The 20,209-nt window shown below is 42.0% G+C and overlaps 1 protein-coding gene across 4 annotated transcripts in view; it reads left to right on the plus strand.

Annotated features, from left to right (window-relative positions):
- Positions 1-20,209, plus strand: part of LOC105013840 (voltage-gated potassium channel subunit beta-2) — a 61,891-nt gene that overhangs the window by 1,497 nt on the left and 40,185 nt on the right. Inside the window, exon 2 of one of the 4 annotated variants that reach the window (XM_034295770.1) lies at positions 7,820-8,187. The exons of 1 other annotated variant lie outside the window; for it this stretch is intronic. In XM_034295770.1, the coding sequence (XP_034151661.1) occupies positions 7,820-8,187 (368 nt within the window). Of the gene's footprint in view, positions 1-7,551; positions 8,188-20,209 lie in introns of those variants that run through there. 2 more of the 4 variants (XM_010875650.3, XM_020051381.2) reach the window with 2 other exon arrangements.

The raw sequence follows: 20,209 nt of genomic DNA on the forward strand, positions 1-20,209 counted from the left end.
GTTTACTACGGAAACAACCTCCTCACTGTGTATGGGATCAAAATATACATAGGTATTTTCAGTCGTAGGAACTTTTACTCAATTAGGTTCATACGAATTGCTAGGTGTGCCAATATTTGCTGGGATGTGCCAATAACATGTTTTTGAGAACAATATTTGAATTTAAACAATAATTTTTTATTTACATTTTATTTTTATTTAAATTAAAGATTATATTTCAGTGACATTTGTAGTGTAGAATGAAACTGATAAACATAAAATAGCTTTTTTTGACAATTACCTAGAGGTCCAATAATTAATCTGGGAGAGGTCTCCATAGAATGCAATAAATTGTAATATTATTAATCAATACAGCAACATTGGCATCAACAGTACTACAGGTGCAGGTCATAAAATTAGAATATCATCAAAAAGTTGATTTATATCAGTAATTCCATTAAAAAAGTGGAAGCTGTATAATGTATACATTCATTCCACACATACTGATATATTTCAATTGTTTATTTCTTTAAATGTTTATGATTATAACTGACAACTAATGAAAACCCCAAATTCAGTATCTCAATTTGAATATTGTGAAAAGGTTCAGTATTGAAGACACCTGGTGCCACACTCTAATCAGCTAATTAACCCAAAACACCTGCAAAGGCCTTTAAATGGTCTCTCAGCCTAGTTCTGTAGGCTACACAATCATGGGGAAGACTGCTGACTTGACAGCTGTCCAAAAGACGACCATTGACACCTTGCACAAGGAGGGCAAGACACAAAAGGTCATTGCTAAAGAGGCTGGCTGTTCACAGAGCTCACTGTCCAAGCACTTTAATAGAGAGGTGAAGGGAAGGAAAAAATGTACAAGCAATAGGGATAACTGCACCCTGGAGAGGATTGTGAAACAAAACTCATTCAAAAATGTGGGGGAGATTCACAAAGAGTTGACTGCAGCTGGAGTCAGTGCTTCAAGAACCACCATGCACAAACGTGGGTTTCAGCTGTCGCATTCCTTGTGTCAAGGCTCTCTTGAACTAGACTCAGCGTCAGAAGCGTCTTGTCTGGGCTAAAGACAGAAAGGACTGGACTGCGGCTGAGTGGTCCAAAGTTACGTTGCTTGAAGTCCAGTGTAAAGTTTCCACAGTCAGTGATGGTGCCATGTCATTTGCTGGTGTTGGTCCACTGTGTTTTCTGAGGTCCAAGGTCAATGTAGCCGTCTACCAGGAAGTTTTAGAGCACTTCATGCTTCCTGCTGCTGACCAACTTAATGGAGATGCAGATTTCATTTTCCAACAGGACTTGGCACCTGCACACAGTGCCAAAGCTACCAGTACCTGGTTTAAGGACCATGGTATCCCTGTTCTTAATTGGCCAGCAAACTCGCCTGACCTTAACCCTATAGAAAATCTATGGGGTTTTGTGAAGAAGAAGATGCTATACGCCAGACCCAACAATGCAGAAGAGCTGAAGGCCACTATCAGAGCAACCTGGGCTCTCATAACACCTGAGCAGTGCCACAGACTGATCGACTCCATGCCACGCCGCATTGCTGCAGTAATTCAGGCAAATGGAGCCCCAACTAAGTATTGAGTGCTGTACATGCTCATACTTTTCATGTTCATACTTTTCAGTTGGCCAACATTTCTAAAAATACTTTTTTTTGTATTGGTCTTAAGTAATATTCAAATTTTCTGAGATACTGAATTTGGGACTTTCATTAGTTGTCAGTTATAATCATCACAATTAAAAGAAATAAACATTTGAAATATATCAGTCTGTGTGCATTGAATGAATATAATATACAAGTTTCACTTTTTGAATGGAATTACTGATATAAATCAACTTTTGAATAAATTCAAATTTTATGACCAGCACCTGTACATCAATCATCTTTTCAAAGTAATACTTATTTCATCCCCTTTCCCCCCACCAAAAAAAATATATTAATAATATTATATACATTGAAAATGGAAAATCATTGCAATTCAAATTTTTTAAATAAAATACTACCCATTACATGAACTTTCTCCATTCCTTATTCTGAAAAATTAAGATTATGCCCATGAGTTGGCAAAAATTGATAGCCAACTGATGAAAAAAATTAGACATGGGAACTGCTTGAGTTGAGGATGGAAAGGATATTTAACTGATGGCATACTATACAGTATGAGGCAATTTGAACTAAATACACTTTTTCATTTAGACTAATGGATGTGGCCAGTATAGCCATCTACTGGATGATTTGGAGAACTGGAAAGCAGTTAATTGTTTTGTAACATTAAAACAGTGTAACATAATTCATGAGAACTATGAAACATTTCTACATAATTCTGTGATTTTACAGAAGAACATGGTTTAATAATGGGTAATATTTATATTTTACCCACTGATAGAACACAGGCTGTTACCAAATTGTGTTTCTTGGTATTTTAATGTCCATTAGATATAATCTAAATAATAACTGTTGATGCAAAATTATTTTCCTGGCTTTTGCATTAAGATTAGGATCATACATACAGTAGGGCAAAAAGTATTTAGTCAGCCACCAATTGCGCAAGTTCTCCCATTTAAAAAGATGAGAGAGGCCTGTAATTTAATGAAAATTTTAATTTAAATCATAGGTACACTGTAGGATTTTTAATGAATTTATTGATAAATTCCTCTGTAAAATAAGTATTTGGTCACCTACAAATAAGCAAGATTTCTGGCTCTCACAGACCTGTAACAACTTATTTAAGAGGCTCCTCTGTCTTCCACTCGTTACCTGTATTAATGGCACCTGTTTGAACTTGTTATCAGTATAAAAGACACCTGTCCACAACCTGAAACAGTCACACTCCAAACCCCACTATAGTCAAGACCAAAGAGCTGTCAAAGGACCTGCACCAGGCTGGAAAGACTGAATCTGCAATAGGTAGGCAGGTTGGTGTGAAGAAATCAACTGTGGGAGCAATTATAACAATTATAACAAAATGATGACCAAAGTAACAAAGGCTACCATCAGTAACACACTACGCCGCCAGGGACTCAAATCCTGCAGTGCCAGACATGTCCAGGCCCGTCTGAGATTTGCTAGAGAGCATTTGGATAGTCCAGAAGAGGATTGGGAGAATGTCATATGGTCAGATGAAACCAAAATAGAACTTTTTGGTAAAAACTCAAGTCGTCGGAGAAAGAATGCTGAGTTGCTTCCAAAGAACACCATACCTACTGTGAAGCATGGGGGTGGAAACATCATGCTTTGGGGCTGTTTTTCTGCAAAGGGAACAGGACGACTGATCCGTGTAAAGGAAAGAATGAATGGGACCATGTATCGTGAGATTTTGAGTGAAAACCTCCTTCCATCAGCAAGGGCATTGAAGATGAAACGCGGCTGGGTCTTTCAGCATGACAATGATCCCAAACACACCGCCCGGGCAACAAAGGAGTGGTTTCGTAAAAAGCCTTTCAAGGTCCTGGAGTGGCCTAGCCAGTCACCAGATCTCAACCCCATAGAAAATCTTTGGAGGGAGTTGAAAGTCTGTGTTGCCCAGTGACAGCCCCAAAACATCACTGCTCTAGAGGAGATCTGCATGGAGGAATGGGCCAAAATACCAGCAAGTGTGTGAAAACCTTGTGAAGACTTACAGAAAACATTTGACCTCTGTCATTGCCAACAAAGGGTATATAACAAAGTATTGAAATTAACTTTTGTTATAGGCTCTGTGCACAAGCGTATGGACAAACCTCCATTTTAGCCAGATGTTGGCATATAATTTTCCGGTTTACTTAAGGCGATCACCCGCGTCGCCCAAAATTTTAGTTTTTTAGTAGGTCTCCAAGACCTGCCTAAAATAAACATTAGTGATGTCCATCGAATTGTTGATGCCTGGTCCCCTGCTCCAACAAGCAAGCGGAACAAGGGATTCAAACTCTACGTATCGAGTTATCTGCACAACTACGAGGGTAAGTAGTTTACCGTGGTGTGCCGGCCGGCTATCGGCTAAGCTAGTTAGCGTCATGTTCCTTTTTAGAGTAGTATTAGGCAGGACAATAGAATACATAAAAATTCACCCTAGCCTCAAAAACGGCAAAATAACGCTGGCTGAGCTGGAACGCCAGCGCGTCCCCATAGCAAGTGAATTGAAACAAGCCTTCGTTCAGCCTCTTCAACCTGAATGAAGCTTAAAATTCCATAGCCTCAAAAAAGCACCAAAACAGGTCTCCTCTTTTATTTTACTACTGTAACGTCATTTCACAACGAAACTGAAAAATAACAACTGGCATAGAAAGTAAACATCTGGTCCTATATGGTACTAATTGCGCTTAAACCTGCGTTACGTGGAAGTATATTAAAAAAAAATCGCCTTTTGTGACTATTTCTAGTCTAGCGTTTGAAGTCATTGAATGGCGCAAGCCATATTCTATTAAAAAGAAGACATTCTCCTGATCAAAATGACGCCCCACTTGTACCTTGAAACTTTAATGAGTCACGTACATTATATTTCTTTCTTTTTTTCGTACAACAGCATCACTCATCTTGTTGTGAGTTTAGGTGTTTACTAATGCAGATGAGTATTAGTAAGTAAACCGGAAACTGCAATACCGACTTCTAGACAAAAGCGGAAGTTCCTGACTACGCTGGTGCACAGAGTTTATTGACCAAATACCAATTTTCCAACATAATTCTCTCATAGTTGAAGTGTACCTATGATGAAGATTACAGGCCTCTCTCATCTTTTTAAGTGGGAAAACCAGCACAATTGGTGGCTGACTAAATAATTTTTTGCCCCACTGTATGTACATGCCTTAATTCTGAATCATTTTATATTGTTCAAATGTCCTTATTGTTCACTTGAACAGATGATGGAACGTGCTAAGCATTTGGGAAAGGTTTAGAATAAGGTTTAGGGTAAGGGTTAAGGTTAGGATAAAGATTAAGGTTATTGGTTAGTAGATAATTAGTTCAAATTTTACTGATATTAGTAGCAGTAGTGTCATGGAAAAAACAAAATGAGAGATTACGTTACCAATGAGTAAACAATTATTCAATAAAAGTCTATACGCAGGGTAAAATTCTGGAGTTTTATTTGTTTTTATAGGCTTGATCATTGAAATTAGGTAAATAAGGTGTTATTTACGGAATCGTGCGTGAGTACGCAGCTTTTGAGCGCTTCCAGGAATAATTTCTTTAACAGATATGTCAACATGCATTGTAATCTCTAAGGGACATATATGTAATAACCCTTTTTTATACTAAGTCAAACATCTGCAAGCATATTATGTTACCATATATTTTACATTATAAGGGACATACATGTAATAAGTATTGTAATACTATGTCACATATATGCTTACATATGTTAATATGTATTGCAACATGTAAGGAACATATCTCTATTAACCACTTGTGTATTATGCCACATGTATGCAAACATGTTAACATGTATTTTTAGATATAACCAAAGACATAATAATCATAGTATCCATGGATATGGCACACATATAATTATATGAGTAGTATACATATATGTGCATATATGGGTATAAAATATGTATTTAGTATATTCTTGTGTATTTTGACATATGTACATACTGTATGTGTTGCAAAAAAAAACTAATATATTTTTACAACATATATGCCCAAATAAGACATATATTAGTTACATACATACTGTATACATACTGTATTGCCATATATTACTTTTCCGTATTGGGAGATCTTCATGATCTTAACAAATAAAAAATAATTGTTTAGGATTTCTGTAAGTCCTTTGGGATAATTCTGACACCAGCATTAACACCGAATGAACCCTATAGTAATATGATAAAAAATAAATAAAGAACCATGAATTAATCTTGGTTTTTCATAAATAAATTCAAATATTCCATAAAATAGAATAAAAGTATGAGAATAATTGTAATTCCCGGGCAGATGTATTAAGGTTAACACTTTATAATAAGGTAACATTTGGAAAGGGTTTATAAAGGGCTTATAATGACTTATGTATATCCATTATAAACTATTTATAAACAATTGTACCACACTGGTTAAAAAGTGCAATTTCTACAACATTAAGCTTAATAACAAAAGCAAAGCAAGATTTTTATGTCAGTAGATGTAGGCTTAGCTGGCTAGTATTGTCAGCAAAGTTATTGGCTACAGTAAACATAACAATCAAGCTTGATCGCAATGCCTATTCATGTATTATAAACGACCACTATAACGTTTCCAAAATATCTGTATGGACTATTAACTTAGGTAACTAGCTAGCTATGCTTTTTGAAAGCAGGCATGATGAATATTATACAAATTTTATTAAGTTGTGAATGGACGCTTAGTGATAGTATTGTTGTAGCATTGGCTTGGTTGTATTGTTCACATTATGTTTTATTTAAATGTCAGTAGGAAGGAAAACTACAAATAGTCAGGGCATGTGGAGCTAAGCAGTCTGTTTGAGGACACGTATCTAGTTTGTGAAAACAGGGCAAGTCATGAGCATTATCTTTTGTCTGCCAGGCCCTCATAGATTCATGTGGGAACACTGTAAGCTAAAAGGCAATGCAGTCATGGACTTCATTGCAATGGTTACAGTCTAGGAAGGGACACTGTCCAATGGCTGTGTATGGATTCTTTCATACAGACTATAAACAATAGTATTTTTCCAATAACATTTTGTATATTTCATATTTTGGTCTATTGAACGTTGAACATTTGCATTGAATAAATGTGCTTATTTTTATTTATTTATTCTTTGGGTCAAAGTAACCCTAGTTGGTAATCGATGTACCAGTATGTATATCCAACATGTTGGTGGCTTGGTGGTTAAGTGAATTTGAAACATTGTTCATCTCCATGCCCTCAGACTACACTCATGTTAAAATAAATGAATGTGAACCTAAAAATAGCAATCCATGGTGCATTAAGTTATATGACAACTAATTTAATAAAGAATGGAGAGTAGCAATGTATACAATTAGTTTATCTTGAGGCACAGGAAACTTTTTTAGACATTCTACACTGCTCAGTGTGTTTGCTGTTGACTTGCTGTTGACACAATGTAGGTCATTGTAGGTGTCTAAAGCCAGGCCATATCTGATAGTTGATTTAATTAACCAGGCCAGCCTCTCTCTTTCTGTGTCTGTCTATTTTTTGAGGCAGTGGACAGCTTTGTATAATTGGTTGCTGGCTAGACCTCAATAGATTTGTCACTCAACTTGCCTCTCTTTCCTTCCTGCCATGGCTGGACGTGGTATAAAGCTATGGCCGGCTCCACCACGCCCCAACATTCTCTTTGCATGCCACAGTTACATGATTGCTTCTGCCACCGGATTCTCTGACTGTGCATGTGGATGGGCCATGCTCGAGCAACACCACACTCGTTTCACCCCGCTCGAGCCCCTATTTCAGTTTTCAGCAGTGCCTTTGTGTTTGTGTCTGTTATTGGCGATTGCCGGCCAGCTCTGATTACAGCCCATGATGCAGTGGCTGGGGGTGTTTTTGTCCTGTCACCCACTCGGAGCAGAAGAACAGGTGCTATTTAAAGTGACTGCTCTGTCCCACTCCCCCCAGCCTTAGCTCAGGGGTTAAGTGGCCACACACCCAACACCAGCACCGGCTCTCTCTGCGTTCATATTGTCTATCCGTCTTTCCGGCCCGACCGTTTAACAACACTGCTTCGGGTGGAGTATACCGACTGTACTGAGGCGTTGCCAGGGGGTGGGCACTGGCAGCACTGGTCTGGGCATGTTCGGCACGCACAAAAGCAGCTTAAGCGAGGTTCGAGGCGGGCCCGGGCATGGTGGTGCCGGGCGCCGAATGAGCCGCCAACAGAGTATCCCTGACCACCAGATGCCAAAGCCGGGCGGTAACGGAGCCGGCGGAGGTGGCGCCGGGCAGGGGCCTCCCGTGGCCAGCATGCGACGGAGCAGCAGCGCCAGCAGCGGCGGCGGCGGGGCCCACACCAGCAATTCGGGCATCGGTAAGATGCTGTCCCTGTCATCGATGAGCGAGAGCGTGCGCAGTGGCCTGAGCTGCTTCCTGTCGGAGCAGGCCCTGGACAACGAGGAGCGGCAGCAGCGCAGCGACCAGCTGGCCGAGATGCAGCGGCTGAGGGAGGTGCGAGCCGCCGCCCAGCTGAAGAACCTGGAGGACTTCCTAAAGATGAACGCCTTGTCGCTGCGCGAGTGTGTGTCCTACACCACTGGGATGAGGTACAGGTAAGGGGCGGATAGGAATGTGGGGTGGGTGGCGGGGGATGACTCATGGGTTATGGGATGAGGCACAGAACTGGAACCCAGGCGTTCATGAAAGGCTGTGGGAAACGTAGATTGGTGATGAGGTCCCACAACTAAAACATCTTTAGCAAAGCAGACTCTTAGGAAATCCATTCAGTCTAACAGCCTTGGTCAGGCATAATATTATGTTTTCAAGGGTTTGGCAAGAGAATCCCTTGACTACTGTCCAAAACACATATAGTGTTAAAGAGAAGAGGGGATTAGCCACACATTGCTGATATGTCTTCAGTTTCACTGAGGAAATTATGGGAATGAAGAATAGCAGTTTGATGTAGCATAATGAGAATATTTTATCTAGTATTTGCATTTACTAATGGGAAGGGTTATTGGCTGATAGCAGTAGGCTTCTATTGGGTTGCTATAACATATGGCTTGGACTTATAGTCCATTCCCTGGATTACAGACTGTGCTTGTCTGTGTGTGTGTGTGTGTGTGTGTGTGTGAGATCCAGGTCTAAAAATGCATGTGGGAACCAAAGGTGTGTGTATGTGTTTCGGTTAACTTATTGTAGATCCCCATTTGCTCCTGCTAAAGCAGCAGCTACTATTTCTGGGCAACAAAACAAATAAAATATGAAGCATTTCTGCTTATTTTAGTAATTGACCTCTGATCGAGTACCTTTATGTAACACTGGAGATGTGGACATGGGGATCATTTAGTGCCTAGGCTCATACCCAGTCTATTGTACACAGTGAATATAAGCCTGGCACAGCATCCATTCCAGGTTGGCTTTAGTGAGTGACCACATGATACTATTGAAGCCTCCTAGGAGCTTTGAATAAAGTAATAGTTGTATTTTTATTTTAGCTAGGGAACATACTGTGAGGAGTGGCTCCAAATAGACTGGTATTTCTGTTGTTAAATTATGGTTTTCCCGTAGCCATTTGGAAAAAATGCTAAATTGTCTGTAAATTGCAGATACATATATCAGATACTTGAATATCAGATACTTGGATCTGAATGTCCTTTTTCTGATGTGTGAACAGGATATTTCATCAGTGTTAAGCAGTGTACAGCAATGGGCACAAAAGATAAATCACAGAGCTGACCAAATAATGCTATATATTCAATTTATGTTTCAGAAATTATATCCAGTGTATCCTGAGCTAACTACATAAAATTGTTTAAAAGTCTGTTTTGACTTTTAGCAGATGGTTTTCATCCAAAGAACCTTAAGGAGCACAAATTTGCTCAAGGATTCATTCCAGAAACAATGTTCTAACCATTAGGCTATCAGCCACCTCTAAACCAATTGGCAGATTTCAGATTCACACTTAAAGTCATTTTCTGCAGACACGATTATCCACAGCAACTTTAACCTGCCACTGCAGCACGGCATATTCCAATACCTCTCTAGTCCAGCAGATAGCAGTATGGTTAAATTAATGTTCCACAATTAATAACTGCAAGCTTCTGGATTTGAGTTCCCTGTCTCTTAGACTGAAACCTATTTCTATAACTCCCAGGAGTATTTATCGTGATTTCCAGTATCTACCAAGACAATATATACCATTGTTTTACAATATTCATAAAATTGATAATTTAGCAAACTAAGTATATATATATGTAGAGTACAGTGCAAAAGTCTACCTGATAAATTTGTTTAAGGCTATTCACCTAGTTTATACGTGTTTATTTGCATTTAAAAATGCTAAATAATTAATTAAGTGGACCAAATATAAAACATTTCTTAAATTTGAAGAATCTGGGCAAGTTGAAGACACAGTGAATGACCCTAAATCTGCCTGTATCTGATTCAACACTCTTGCATTCAGACCTCCAGCATCTAGAAGGGGAATAGCAAAAAACGATGTGTTTCGAACTCTACATAACATTAGCAGCAAGTGTGGGTAGTAACGTGGTACATGTTAATACCCAATAACATACTTATTCATTTAGTATGAAATGTATTTACATCAATTTATGGATTTTATTTTACACTTGACATTGTGGACTTTTTTATGTTGATCCAAAACTTTATTAGATCTAAGTTGATTTCATGTTGTAAGGGGGGTCCAAGGGGCGTGAATACTGTAAAGTAGTGACTATAAAGTAGTGAATTCTTTAAAGAAAGCGTACTTTCGAACCTACTCTCTGTGGGCTTTATTTATACTCTTTCTCAAGTAACAAATGTTTGTATATCTTGTTACAGTCGACCAAATAACTGCAGTTAGAGTAATTATATACAGCCTAATATTATGTAACTGCACAGTATACTGCACTCAAAGATGTTTAGGTCACTAGTTTTGACAATTCAATTTTTTTTGAAACCATAACTGAATGTTCCAATATCTGTCCGCCCACTTTATGTAGCAAGCAATGGCCATGTGATGTAGGAGTGATTATTTGTTGTGAATGAAGTGGTATAGCTAATATGTTGACAACTGAGGTGTTTAGAATTAAACAAACATATCATAAAGATAATTTGTGATTAGGGCAGATTTCAATGAACATTATGACTTTAAGAAAATGCATGCATAAAAGAACATACTGTATTTTAAGATTAAATAACATCAGAGCTTTAGTGTTCACCATATTCCTGTATCTTTCTGCACTGAATGAGTGGAGTGAGTTAGCGTGAATAGCATACTGATGATGCTACAGTTATGAAGCGTATAATAAAATCAGGGAGCAGATTGATTCATGTTTTCCATCTCATAATACGTGGCTGAAGTCATGTTCCCTGCTTTGTGGATCCATTCATTTGCCCCCAGTGAAACATTGTCTGTGGAGTGGACTGTAATTAATGGCCTGCTTCCTACATATGTATCCCTTCTGTCATAAATTATAGTTGTCATTATGGTCTAACATTATTTCAAATAAAAAAGGAGGATTCTTTTATATTTTTAAATGATGGGTTAAGTTGAAATCATCCTGAAAGAAAGACATCAACTCCTTAATTGACAGCTGTTAATTATCATGGTAGCAGAAACATCTCCACCAACTAATGCCTGGTGACTCAACTGGCTTACCTCTTCTCCCTCTCAGAAAATAAACAGCAATAGTATTGTTTAATAGTTAGTTTTTTAGTTCCTACTGATAATTGAAGTCCTTAATTGTCAGATTAAAAAAAATATATTAAAAAAAGGTTTCTCTACATTTCAACAGGCTGATTTTGAGTAAACCTATATGATTGCTCATTACTTGAATCTATGTATCTATTTTGCATTTAATGGTTAGCCCTGTGCTCCTTTACAAGTTATTTTACAGTGATTAATGCACAGTGAGACAGGATGTTTCTGTGGCAATTGAAACTGTAAAACCAAGAAACACTCTACCTCTGAAAGAAAACTGGAACAAATTTACACAACCAAAAGGGGCCTCCCAGGTCACATATTAGTATAAGGCACTCTTTTGTAGCAGCAAGCTGACCACCACTCCAGGTTCTAGTTTTGACTGTGTAAGTGGCTGACGAGTTGTTGGGAAGACCGGTAGGCAGCACAAATTGGCTAGCATTACCTGGGTGGCAGGGAGGTATTGTCAGCAGTGATTTTCTGGTCTGCAAAGCTAAATGAATTTTTTAGGTGAGTAAGCGTGCCCTGATTCGTAGTGACCAGTGTGTCATGTTGGACAGAAGAAGTGTCAGAACAAGACTGATGGTCCAGGATGAGACAAATCAGTATTTAAATCAAAAGGCCTCTTATTAGACAAACATTGTCCCATGCTCATTGTCTCTTATAAGACTCATATACAGTACCCCAAGGTCAAAGCCTAGCATTACATTTTACATTATGGTCATTTAGTTGACAGTCTTTTTCTGAGTGACTAACAGAGCTACCAAGTTGACAAAATTTTTTGAAAACATTCCTGGCGAGTGTTCATGTCCTTGGTCTGACAAACAGCCATAATGTAATCCTCTTTTCTTTTCTTTTTTTTATCACAACCTACATTTCCCATCCTGTTTCAGTCCTAAGTAGCCCTGTTCAAATGTTGGTCTTCAGCACGGGGGGCAGTCCCGCCGTGCTGGACTGTTTCATTATCCACAGTGTCTGACACAGTGCCTCTGCTCAAATTGCTGTATTTTCCAGGCCAGTTCACATTTGGGTGAAATTCAGTCACATACACAGACGAGTGTACATACTACATACACACAGAGACATGTGGAGACACTAGCAACAATAACAATTATATTTTCAAAGTATGTGTACTAAATATGCCATTTAGGAGACCCTATCGAAAATGACAGTAATGCATTCATACATATGCATGAGCACCATCCTGGTGCGACAAGAACCACTAGAGGGGCCCTGCACACACACACACACACACACACACAAACACACACAATGCAAAAAACTCATCAAAATAATTCCAGGAACAGACAAATAATAATAGTGGAATATGCCATTTCACACTGCCTTATCTGAGTCCAGAGCCATATATCCATTAGCCAGAGCTACGTAAAGAATGCACACACACTGGCAGACTGATACACACACAGTACACTGCTCCCTCAAAAATTCAGACAGGGACAGAAATATCCTTTCCTCTAACGGGGCCAAGGGAGAGTTAGGGAAAACAATGCCAGCCATGCTTGTCTGGGTTTAAAAGAGAGTAGCTCCATTCACATCAGCACACGCACAGACAGACAAATGTACACGAAGTGCTTCTTTCTAACAAACAACCCAGGGCAACCATTAGCCAGATAGGTCTATACCGTAAGTAACTTTGCTTTCAGCCGTGTCCTCACTAAGTTCTTTGGTCTTTGAGGAACCTCGAGGGGATTGGGAAATATGGTACCATCTGTGTTAATGAATAGAGTCTCCTTGAGTTTCCCTATAAGGCACATTTGGAATGCAGGGATCATATGTAGTCAGAACATATACAGACCAGCTGGCATGTGTCTTGACAGACTTCTTCAACCTCTTCCTCACCCAGCCATAATACCACCTGGCCAAAAATGCCAAGGCATCGGTGGGCTCCTCAGGGGTTCATCCTAAATTCCCCTGTATTCCATGTTCAACCATGACTGAGTGACCAGTCAACTCCAGGTTTGCTTATTACACAATGGCGGAAGGCCTGATCACTAATGAAGATGAGACAAAATCCTGGCATCACTCATGGGCAGAGTCTGTATATGTCAGCAGGGAGTGTTGAAATCTACCAATTTGCAGCAATGGAGCAGCTAACCCGTTAAGGTGAACTGCCACCTTAACGTGTGGAGTGGTTTGAGTACCTGGGTGACCCTAGGAGCTATGTTGTCTGGGGCTATATGCCCCTGGTAGGGTCTCCCAAGGCAAACAGGTCCTGGGCGACGGGTCAGACTAAGAGCGGTTCAAAAACCTTTTATGATGGCAAACATTTTGAGGACTGTGACGTCGCCCGGTATGGCGCAGCCGGGGCCCCACCCTGGAGCCAGGCCCGGGGTTGGGGCTCGTATGCGAGCGCCTGGTGGCCGGGCCTTTCCCCACGAGGTCCGGCCGGGCTCAGCCCGAAGGAGTGACGTGGGGCCACCTTCCCGTGGGCTCACCACCTGCAGGAGGGACCATAAGGGGTCGGTGCGTAGAGGATCGGGCGGCAGTCGAAGACGGGGTCCCTGGACACGGAAACTAGTTCTAGGGACGTGGAACGTCACCTCGCTGGCAGGGAAGGAGCCTGAGATTGTGAGTGAGGTTGAGAGGTTCCGACTAGAGATAGTCGGGATCACCTCTATGCACGGCTTGGGCTCTGGAACCACACTCCTTGAGAGAGGATGGACTATTCACCACTCTGGAGTTGCCCATGGTGAGAGGCGGCGGGCTGGTGTGGGTTTGCTTATAGCCCACCAGCTCTGCCACCATGTGTTGGAGTTTACCCCGGTGAACGAGAGGGTCGTTTCCCTGCGCCTACGGGTCAGGGATAGGTCTCTCACTGTTGTTTGTGCCTACGGGCCGAACGGCAGTGCAGAGTACCCGACCTTCTTGGAGTCTCTGGGAGGGGTGCTGGAAAGTGCTCCGACTGGGGACTCCATCGTTCTACTGGGGGACTTCAACGCCCACGTGGGCAACGACAGTGACACCTGAAGGGCCGTGATTGGGAGGAACGGCCCCCTGATCTGAACCCGAGAGGTGTTCAGTTATTGGACTTCTATGCTAGTCACAGTTTGTCCATAACGAACACCATGTTCAAGCATAAGTGTGTCCATCAGTGCACGTGGCACCAGGACACCCTAGGCCGCAGGTCGATGATCGACTTTGTTGTCATTTCATCTGACCTGTGGCCGTATGTCTTGGACACTAGGGTAAAGAGAGGGGTGGAGCTGTCAACTGATCACCACCTGGTGGTGAGTTGGATCCGATGGCGGGGGAGGAAGCTGGACAGACTCAGCAGACCCAAGCATACTGTAAGGGTCTGCTGGGAACGTCTGGCCGAGTCTCCTGTCAGAGAGGTCTTTAACTCCCACCTCCGGCAGAGCTTCAACTGGATCCCGAGGGAGGCAGGAGATATTGAGGCAGAGTGGACCATGTTCTCCACCGCCATTGTCGAAATGGCCGCTCTGAGCTGTGGCCGTAAGGTCTCCGGTGCCTGTCGAGGCTGCAATCCCCGAACCCGGTGGAGGACACCGGAAGTAAGGGATGCCGTCAAGCTGAAGAAGGAGTCCTATCAGGCCTGGTTGGCTTGTGGGCCTCCTGAGGCAGCTGACGGGTACCGGCAGGCCAAGCGGACTGCAGCCCGGGTGGTTGTGGAGGCAAAAACTCAGGCCTGGGAGGAGTTCGGTGAAGCCATGGAGAAGGACTATCGGCTGGCCTCGAAGACATTTAGGCAAACCGTCTGGCGCCTCAGGAGAGGGAAACAGTGCCCTACCAACGCTGTTTACAGTGGAGGTGGGCAGCTGTTGACCTCAACTGGGGATGTCGTCGGGCGGTGGAAGGAGTACTTCAAGGATCTCCTCAATCCCGCCGTCACGTCTTCCATTGAGGAAGCAGAGGGCTCAGAGGTGGACTCGTCCATCACCCAGGATGAAGTCACTGAGGTAGTCAAGAAATTCCTCTGTGGCAAGGCACCGGGGGTGGATGAGATCTGCCCTGAGTACCTCATGTTGTGGGGCTGTCTTGGTTGACACGCCTCTGCAGCATCGCGTGGCGGTCGGGGACAGTGCCTCTGGGATGGCAGACCGGGGTGGTGGTCCCTCTTTTTAAGAAGGGGGACCAGAGGGTGTGTTCCAACTACAGGGGGATCACACTTCTCAGCCTCCCCGGGAAAGTCTATGCCAGGGTTCTGGAGAGGAGAATACGGCCGATAGTAGAACCTCGGATTCAGGAGGAACAGTGTGGTTTTCGTCCGGGCCGTGGAACACTGGACCAGCTCTATACCCTCTACAGGGTGATGGAGGGTTCATGGGAGTTTGCCCAACCAATCCACATATGTTTTGTGGATTTGGAGAAGGCATTCGACTGTGTCCCTCGCGGCATCTTGTGGAGGGTGCTTCGGGAGTATGGGGCTGTACGACCGAAGCAGGAGCTTGGTTCGCATTGCCAGCAGTAAGTCAGACTTGTTCCCAGTGCATGTTGGACTCCGGCAGGGCTTCCCTTTGTCGCCGGTTCCGTTCGTTATTTTTATGGACAGAATTTCTAGGTGCAACCAGGGGCCGGAGGGTGTCAGGTTTGGGGACCACACGATTCCGTCTCTGCTCTTTGTGGATGATGTTGTCGTGTTGGCCCCTTCAAACCAGGACCTTCAGCATGCACTGGGACGGTTTGCAGCCGAGTGTGAAGCGGTGGGGATGAAAATCAGTACCTCCAAATCCGAGGTCATGGTCCTCAGTCGGAAAAGGGTGGCTTGCCCACTTCAGGTTGGTGGAGAGTTCTTGCCTCAAGTGGAGGAGTTTAACCCTTTTGCGCGTATGATCAAACCGGTGTGATCATTCTAGAGTGGTCCCTGAAGTGTACGATCACACTGGTGTGATTAGAACGTCATGTTTAGAACGCACCATTAGCATGCCTAGCTACAAGTAACGTAACAATGGCTTGTAAAACTGCGCTATTATTTACTCACATTTAGCTCAAACTGTGTTTATAACTTTATTTCCTGATTGTAATTGTTTCAAGACCATACTATGATATTAACCAGGTAGAAAGCATTCAAATCGGGACAAGAAGTGTCACTTACGTACCAACAAACAGCCAACACTAATACATAAAAACAAATTATATTAGCGACTACTACCGATCAAAACCATTGCAAAAACTTTCTATAAGTTACGTTCCCCGTTGTATGCATTTAATATAGTTTATTCATTTTCACTGCACTGAATAACTGGTCACGATTTGTTAGCTAGCGGGCAGCTGACTTTTGCTAGCGGTTAGCTGACGTTTTCTAGCTAGCTACAGTAATAAATCAACCAACTTTTGCAGCTCTTAGAATTCGAGTCAACGAGAGAAGCTTGCAATGCAATGCATGTAGTGTTCCTTACCTAGCAAGGTGACTGTTCAAATGCTGGCGTGAGTTCAAATGCTGGAGAGTACTGAAGTCACATGCAAAAAAACTCACACTGGGGGGTCGGTAAGGAATATTTGAAACTCACGCTTGAAAAGGTAAAGTATCTAGGGGTCTTGTTCACGAGTGAGGGAAGGATGGAACGGGAGATTGACAGACGGATCGGTGCAGCTTCTGCAGTAATGCGGTCGAGGTATCGTCTGTCGTGGTGAAGAAAGAGCTGAGCCGTAAGGCGAAGCTCTCGATTTACCGGTCAATCTATGTTCCTACTCTCACCTATGGTCATGAGCTTTGGGTCATGAGCTTTGGGTCCTGTATCCGGGACAAGATCCCGGATACAGGCGGCCGAAATGAGCTTTCTCCGCAGGGTGGCTGGGCGATCCCTTAGAGATAGGGTGAGAAGCTCAGTCACCCGGGAGGAGCTCAGAGTAGAGCCGCTGCTCCTCCACATCGAGAGGGGTCAGCTGAGGTGGCTTGGGCATCTGTTTCGGATGCCTCCTGAACGCCTTCCTGGGAAGGTGTTCCGGGCCCGTCCCAGAGGGAGGAGACCCCGAGGAAGACCTAGAACACGCTGGAGGGACTATGTCTCCCGGCTGGCCTGGGAACGCCTCGGTGTCCCCCCGGAAGAGCTGGAGGAAGTGTCTAGGGAGAGGGAAGTCTGGGCATCTCTGCTTAGACTGCTGCCCCCGCAACCCGGCCCTGGATAAGCGGAAGAAGATGGATGGATGGAGCAGCTAACTAAACTGTGTGACAGTCAGAGATGGGACAACCTGAGTTCTATGTAACTTACTTGCTAGCAAGTGCAATCCGCTTCAAAATATTACTGCTGTAGTGCTGAAAGAAATAAAATCTGTAGTTTGAAAACAGACATTTTCACAACCTCATTGACATGCACTGCCATGTGGAAAGGTACGTTGAATCTGCTTCCTTGCTGAACTTGCTTTAAATATGTTTTAATGGGCCAGTGTTGCTAAAAGGTAGTGTCTGTGAAATACCCATTCGGGTCCCTTAGATAACATTGGTTGGCTAACTGGCTAAATGACAAATAACAACTGTAGCTTATTTCTACCTGTCATAGCCCACTAGTGGCAAATGTTTGGACTGTGTGAAAGCCTTGATATTTTATGTAGTGGCATCTTTACGACTAAGACCCCATTCATTGCACTCCATTTTGAAAATAAATGAAAACAACAGAAAATAGTGCATTCACAAAGCTGAAGTTTAAATTATTTGTAAGACTATTGCTAAAAATATTTTCCCTCTTGTCAGCAAGGGGTAGGCTTCTCTGAAAACTAGGCTACACCAAGCATAATCCAAACAAATGCTAAGACATTCTGCTGGTCTTATTTATCATGGTATGTGTAGCTACATTTAATAATGCCTGTTGTTGAAGTCTAACACTTCCCCGAGTTGGTTTGTTGGAAAGGAGAATAAAACACCAGGAGTCAGGTCAATTATCGTACCGCATATTCCGTTTATTACAAAAGCTTTTGGAGACAAGGGTCGCCGCACAAATGTCTAAGGATCAACAATCAACAGATAATTTTATACTTCCACTACGCCCAAAAGATAGAGGCGTTAAGTTACAAAGCAAGTGTGCCATTGGCCCAATCCCAGTTCTATTCCTTATAGGATAACTGCAAGTACCCCCTTGCCCCCCTTGTGGTTTCTGTGTTGTCTGTCCGACTATGTGTGTGTGTCTCTGACCTGTGACCTGTTTCTCACAAGACAGACATACTAAATCTTTCTCTCCCCGGCAACCGCTTAAACAGGGTTTCCTATTCTCCTACTTGCACCTTCAGTTTCAGCTCATATTACAAACAATTAATATTTTGTTTCATTGGTTACAACAGCTTACAACAGTTCACTAACTCATACAATCAATACATCTACACTGTCTACATATAATACTCATTTTCTATTCTTTAGAATGGGCGCGAGAACAGATAGAGCCAATGCACAAGACCCCAACCACAGACGAGGCCCAACTCCAGCCACTAGAACCAAAACAACTCTCACAATACTACAAAACCGTTGAATAGTGCTGTAAACTGAGATGCTGGAAAGACACTGGCCTGCAATTAAGACTTTGTTTGTAACTATTAATGCATTATTTTATTTTAAACATAATTCCAAAAAAAAGAATACTAGAGTATTTCAATATTACACAATTAAAAAAGATTGAACGAAGATTGTCCATGATTTCAAAGAACCTTAATATTTATATTTATTTTGGGCGTAGTAATTGACTAGGAGAAGTGAAAACTCTTACTGAGCAAAACACAGTTTATAGCATTTGTTTCAAACTCAGTGCCAGCATAAGCAACCCATGTGCTTTCACATCAGGAAAAAACTGTGGAGCCCTGGACCTCTGTTAGGTGACACACACCATAGTTTAAAAACGATATGGTAAGGACGACATCATGTCAGATTTATTACACCTATATGCAAATTCCCTATTTGATTGAAAAATATCTTGGCCACTGTTTGGAAATGCAAATTATGCCCATTGAATAGTGTACTGATAAGGACAGCCTACCACAGCTAACATGCTGCTTAAAAACTCACTAAAGCCATGCATGGCCTAATTACCATTGATGGTATATATTTCTAAAAGCTGGGCTACTTTGCGGTACACCACATTACTTTCTGTGCATCCATTTCACTCCAGCCCGGGCACAGTCAGTTCTCCAACCAGTCAGCTCCACTGTCTGAATGGAGCCATTTCGGTGGCAATAAGCAAAATATTTGTAATGTCAAATTGTGCTGGGAAATTGATAAGAGCAAAATAATTGTACTATTACTATAGCGACTATACCATTCATGGGTTTTCAAAATCGTTTTGCTAATATATGAAACTTTATTAAAGAAAAGTTCATCTGGACAGGTGCATAAGCAGAACAAAAGCCAAAGCCATTAGAAGTAGGCCTATTGTAAGTTGAAGTTGCCCCAAACGTTCATTATATTTGCATTATCACGCTAGCTGGTAGTGAAAATTGTGCTATAAATAATTTTAAGGTAACTGTAAATACCAAGCCAATACATCAGTGATAGTTGGAGGATTGCAATCACAGTTCACAGTCATAATTATGTACATGCTTCATGGTAGGAAATGATAGGTCAAAAGAATAGATTGTGTTCGACTAGTTATGGAACTTACCAGTAAACAACAATGTGCACTTTGAGTGTGTATTTGTAGCAGTTATAGATGTAGGTATCAGTTTGTAATACTAGATGGATGCACTCTATGGTTGGATTAGGTGAGTCTAGATGTTCATACGCTGTATGTAGATGAGGCATGGTCTGTATACCATGTGCATGTCGTAGTCTTTGTTCTAGCAAGAGGCTAAAGGTTGTATATCATCTGTGTGCAAAGCTGTCATCAAGGGAACTGGTAGCTACAGAACTTTGGAAATGGACAATATGACATTTATTTTGACACATAATGTGATTTTTCACAGTTTGGATGTCTTCACTATTATTCTCAATGTGAAAGATAGTAATACGCTTAAATGAGTTGGGGTGTCCA

Source organism: Esox lucius, chromosome 12 (assembly GCF_011004845.1).
Source record: "Esox lucius isolate fEsoLuc1 chromosome 12, fEsoLuc1.pri, whole genome shotgun sequence".
NCBI classification, from domain to species: Eukaryota; Metazoa; Chordata; class Actinopteri; order Esociformes; family Esocidae; genus Esox; species Esox lucius.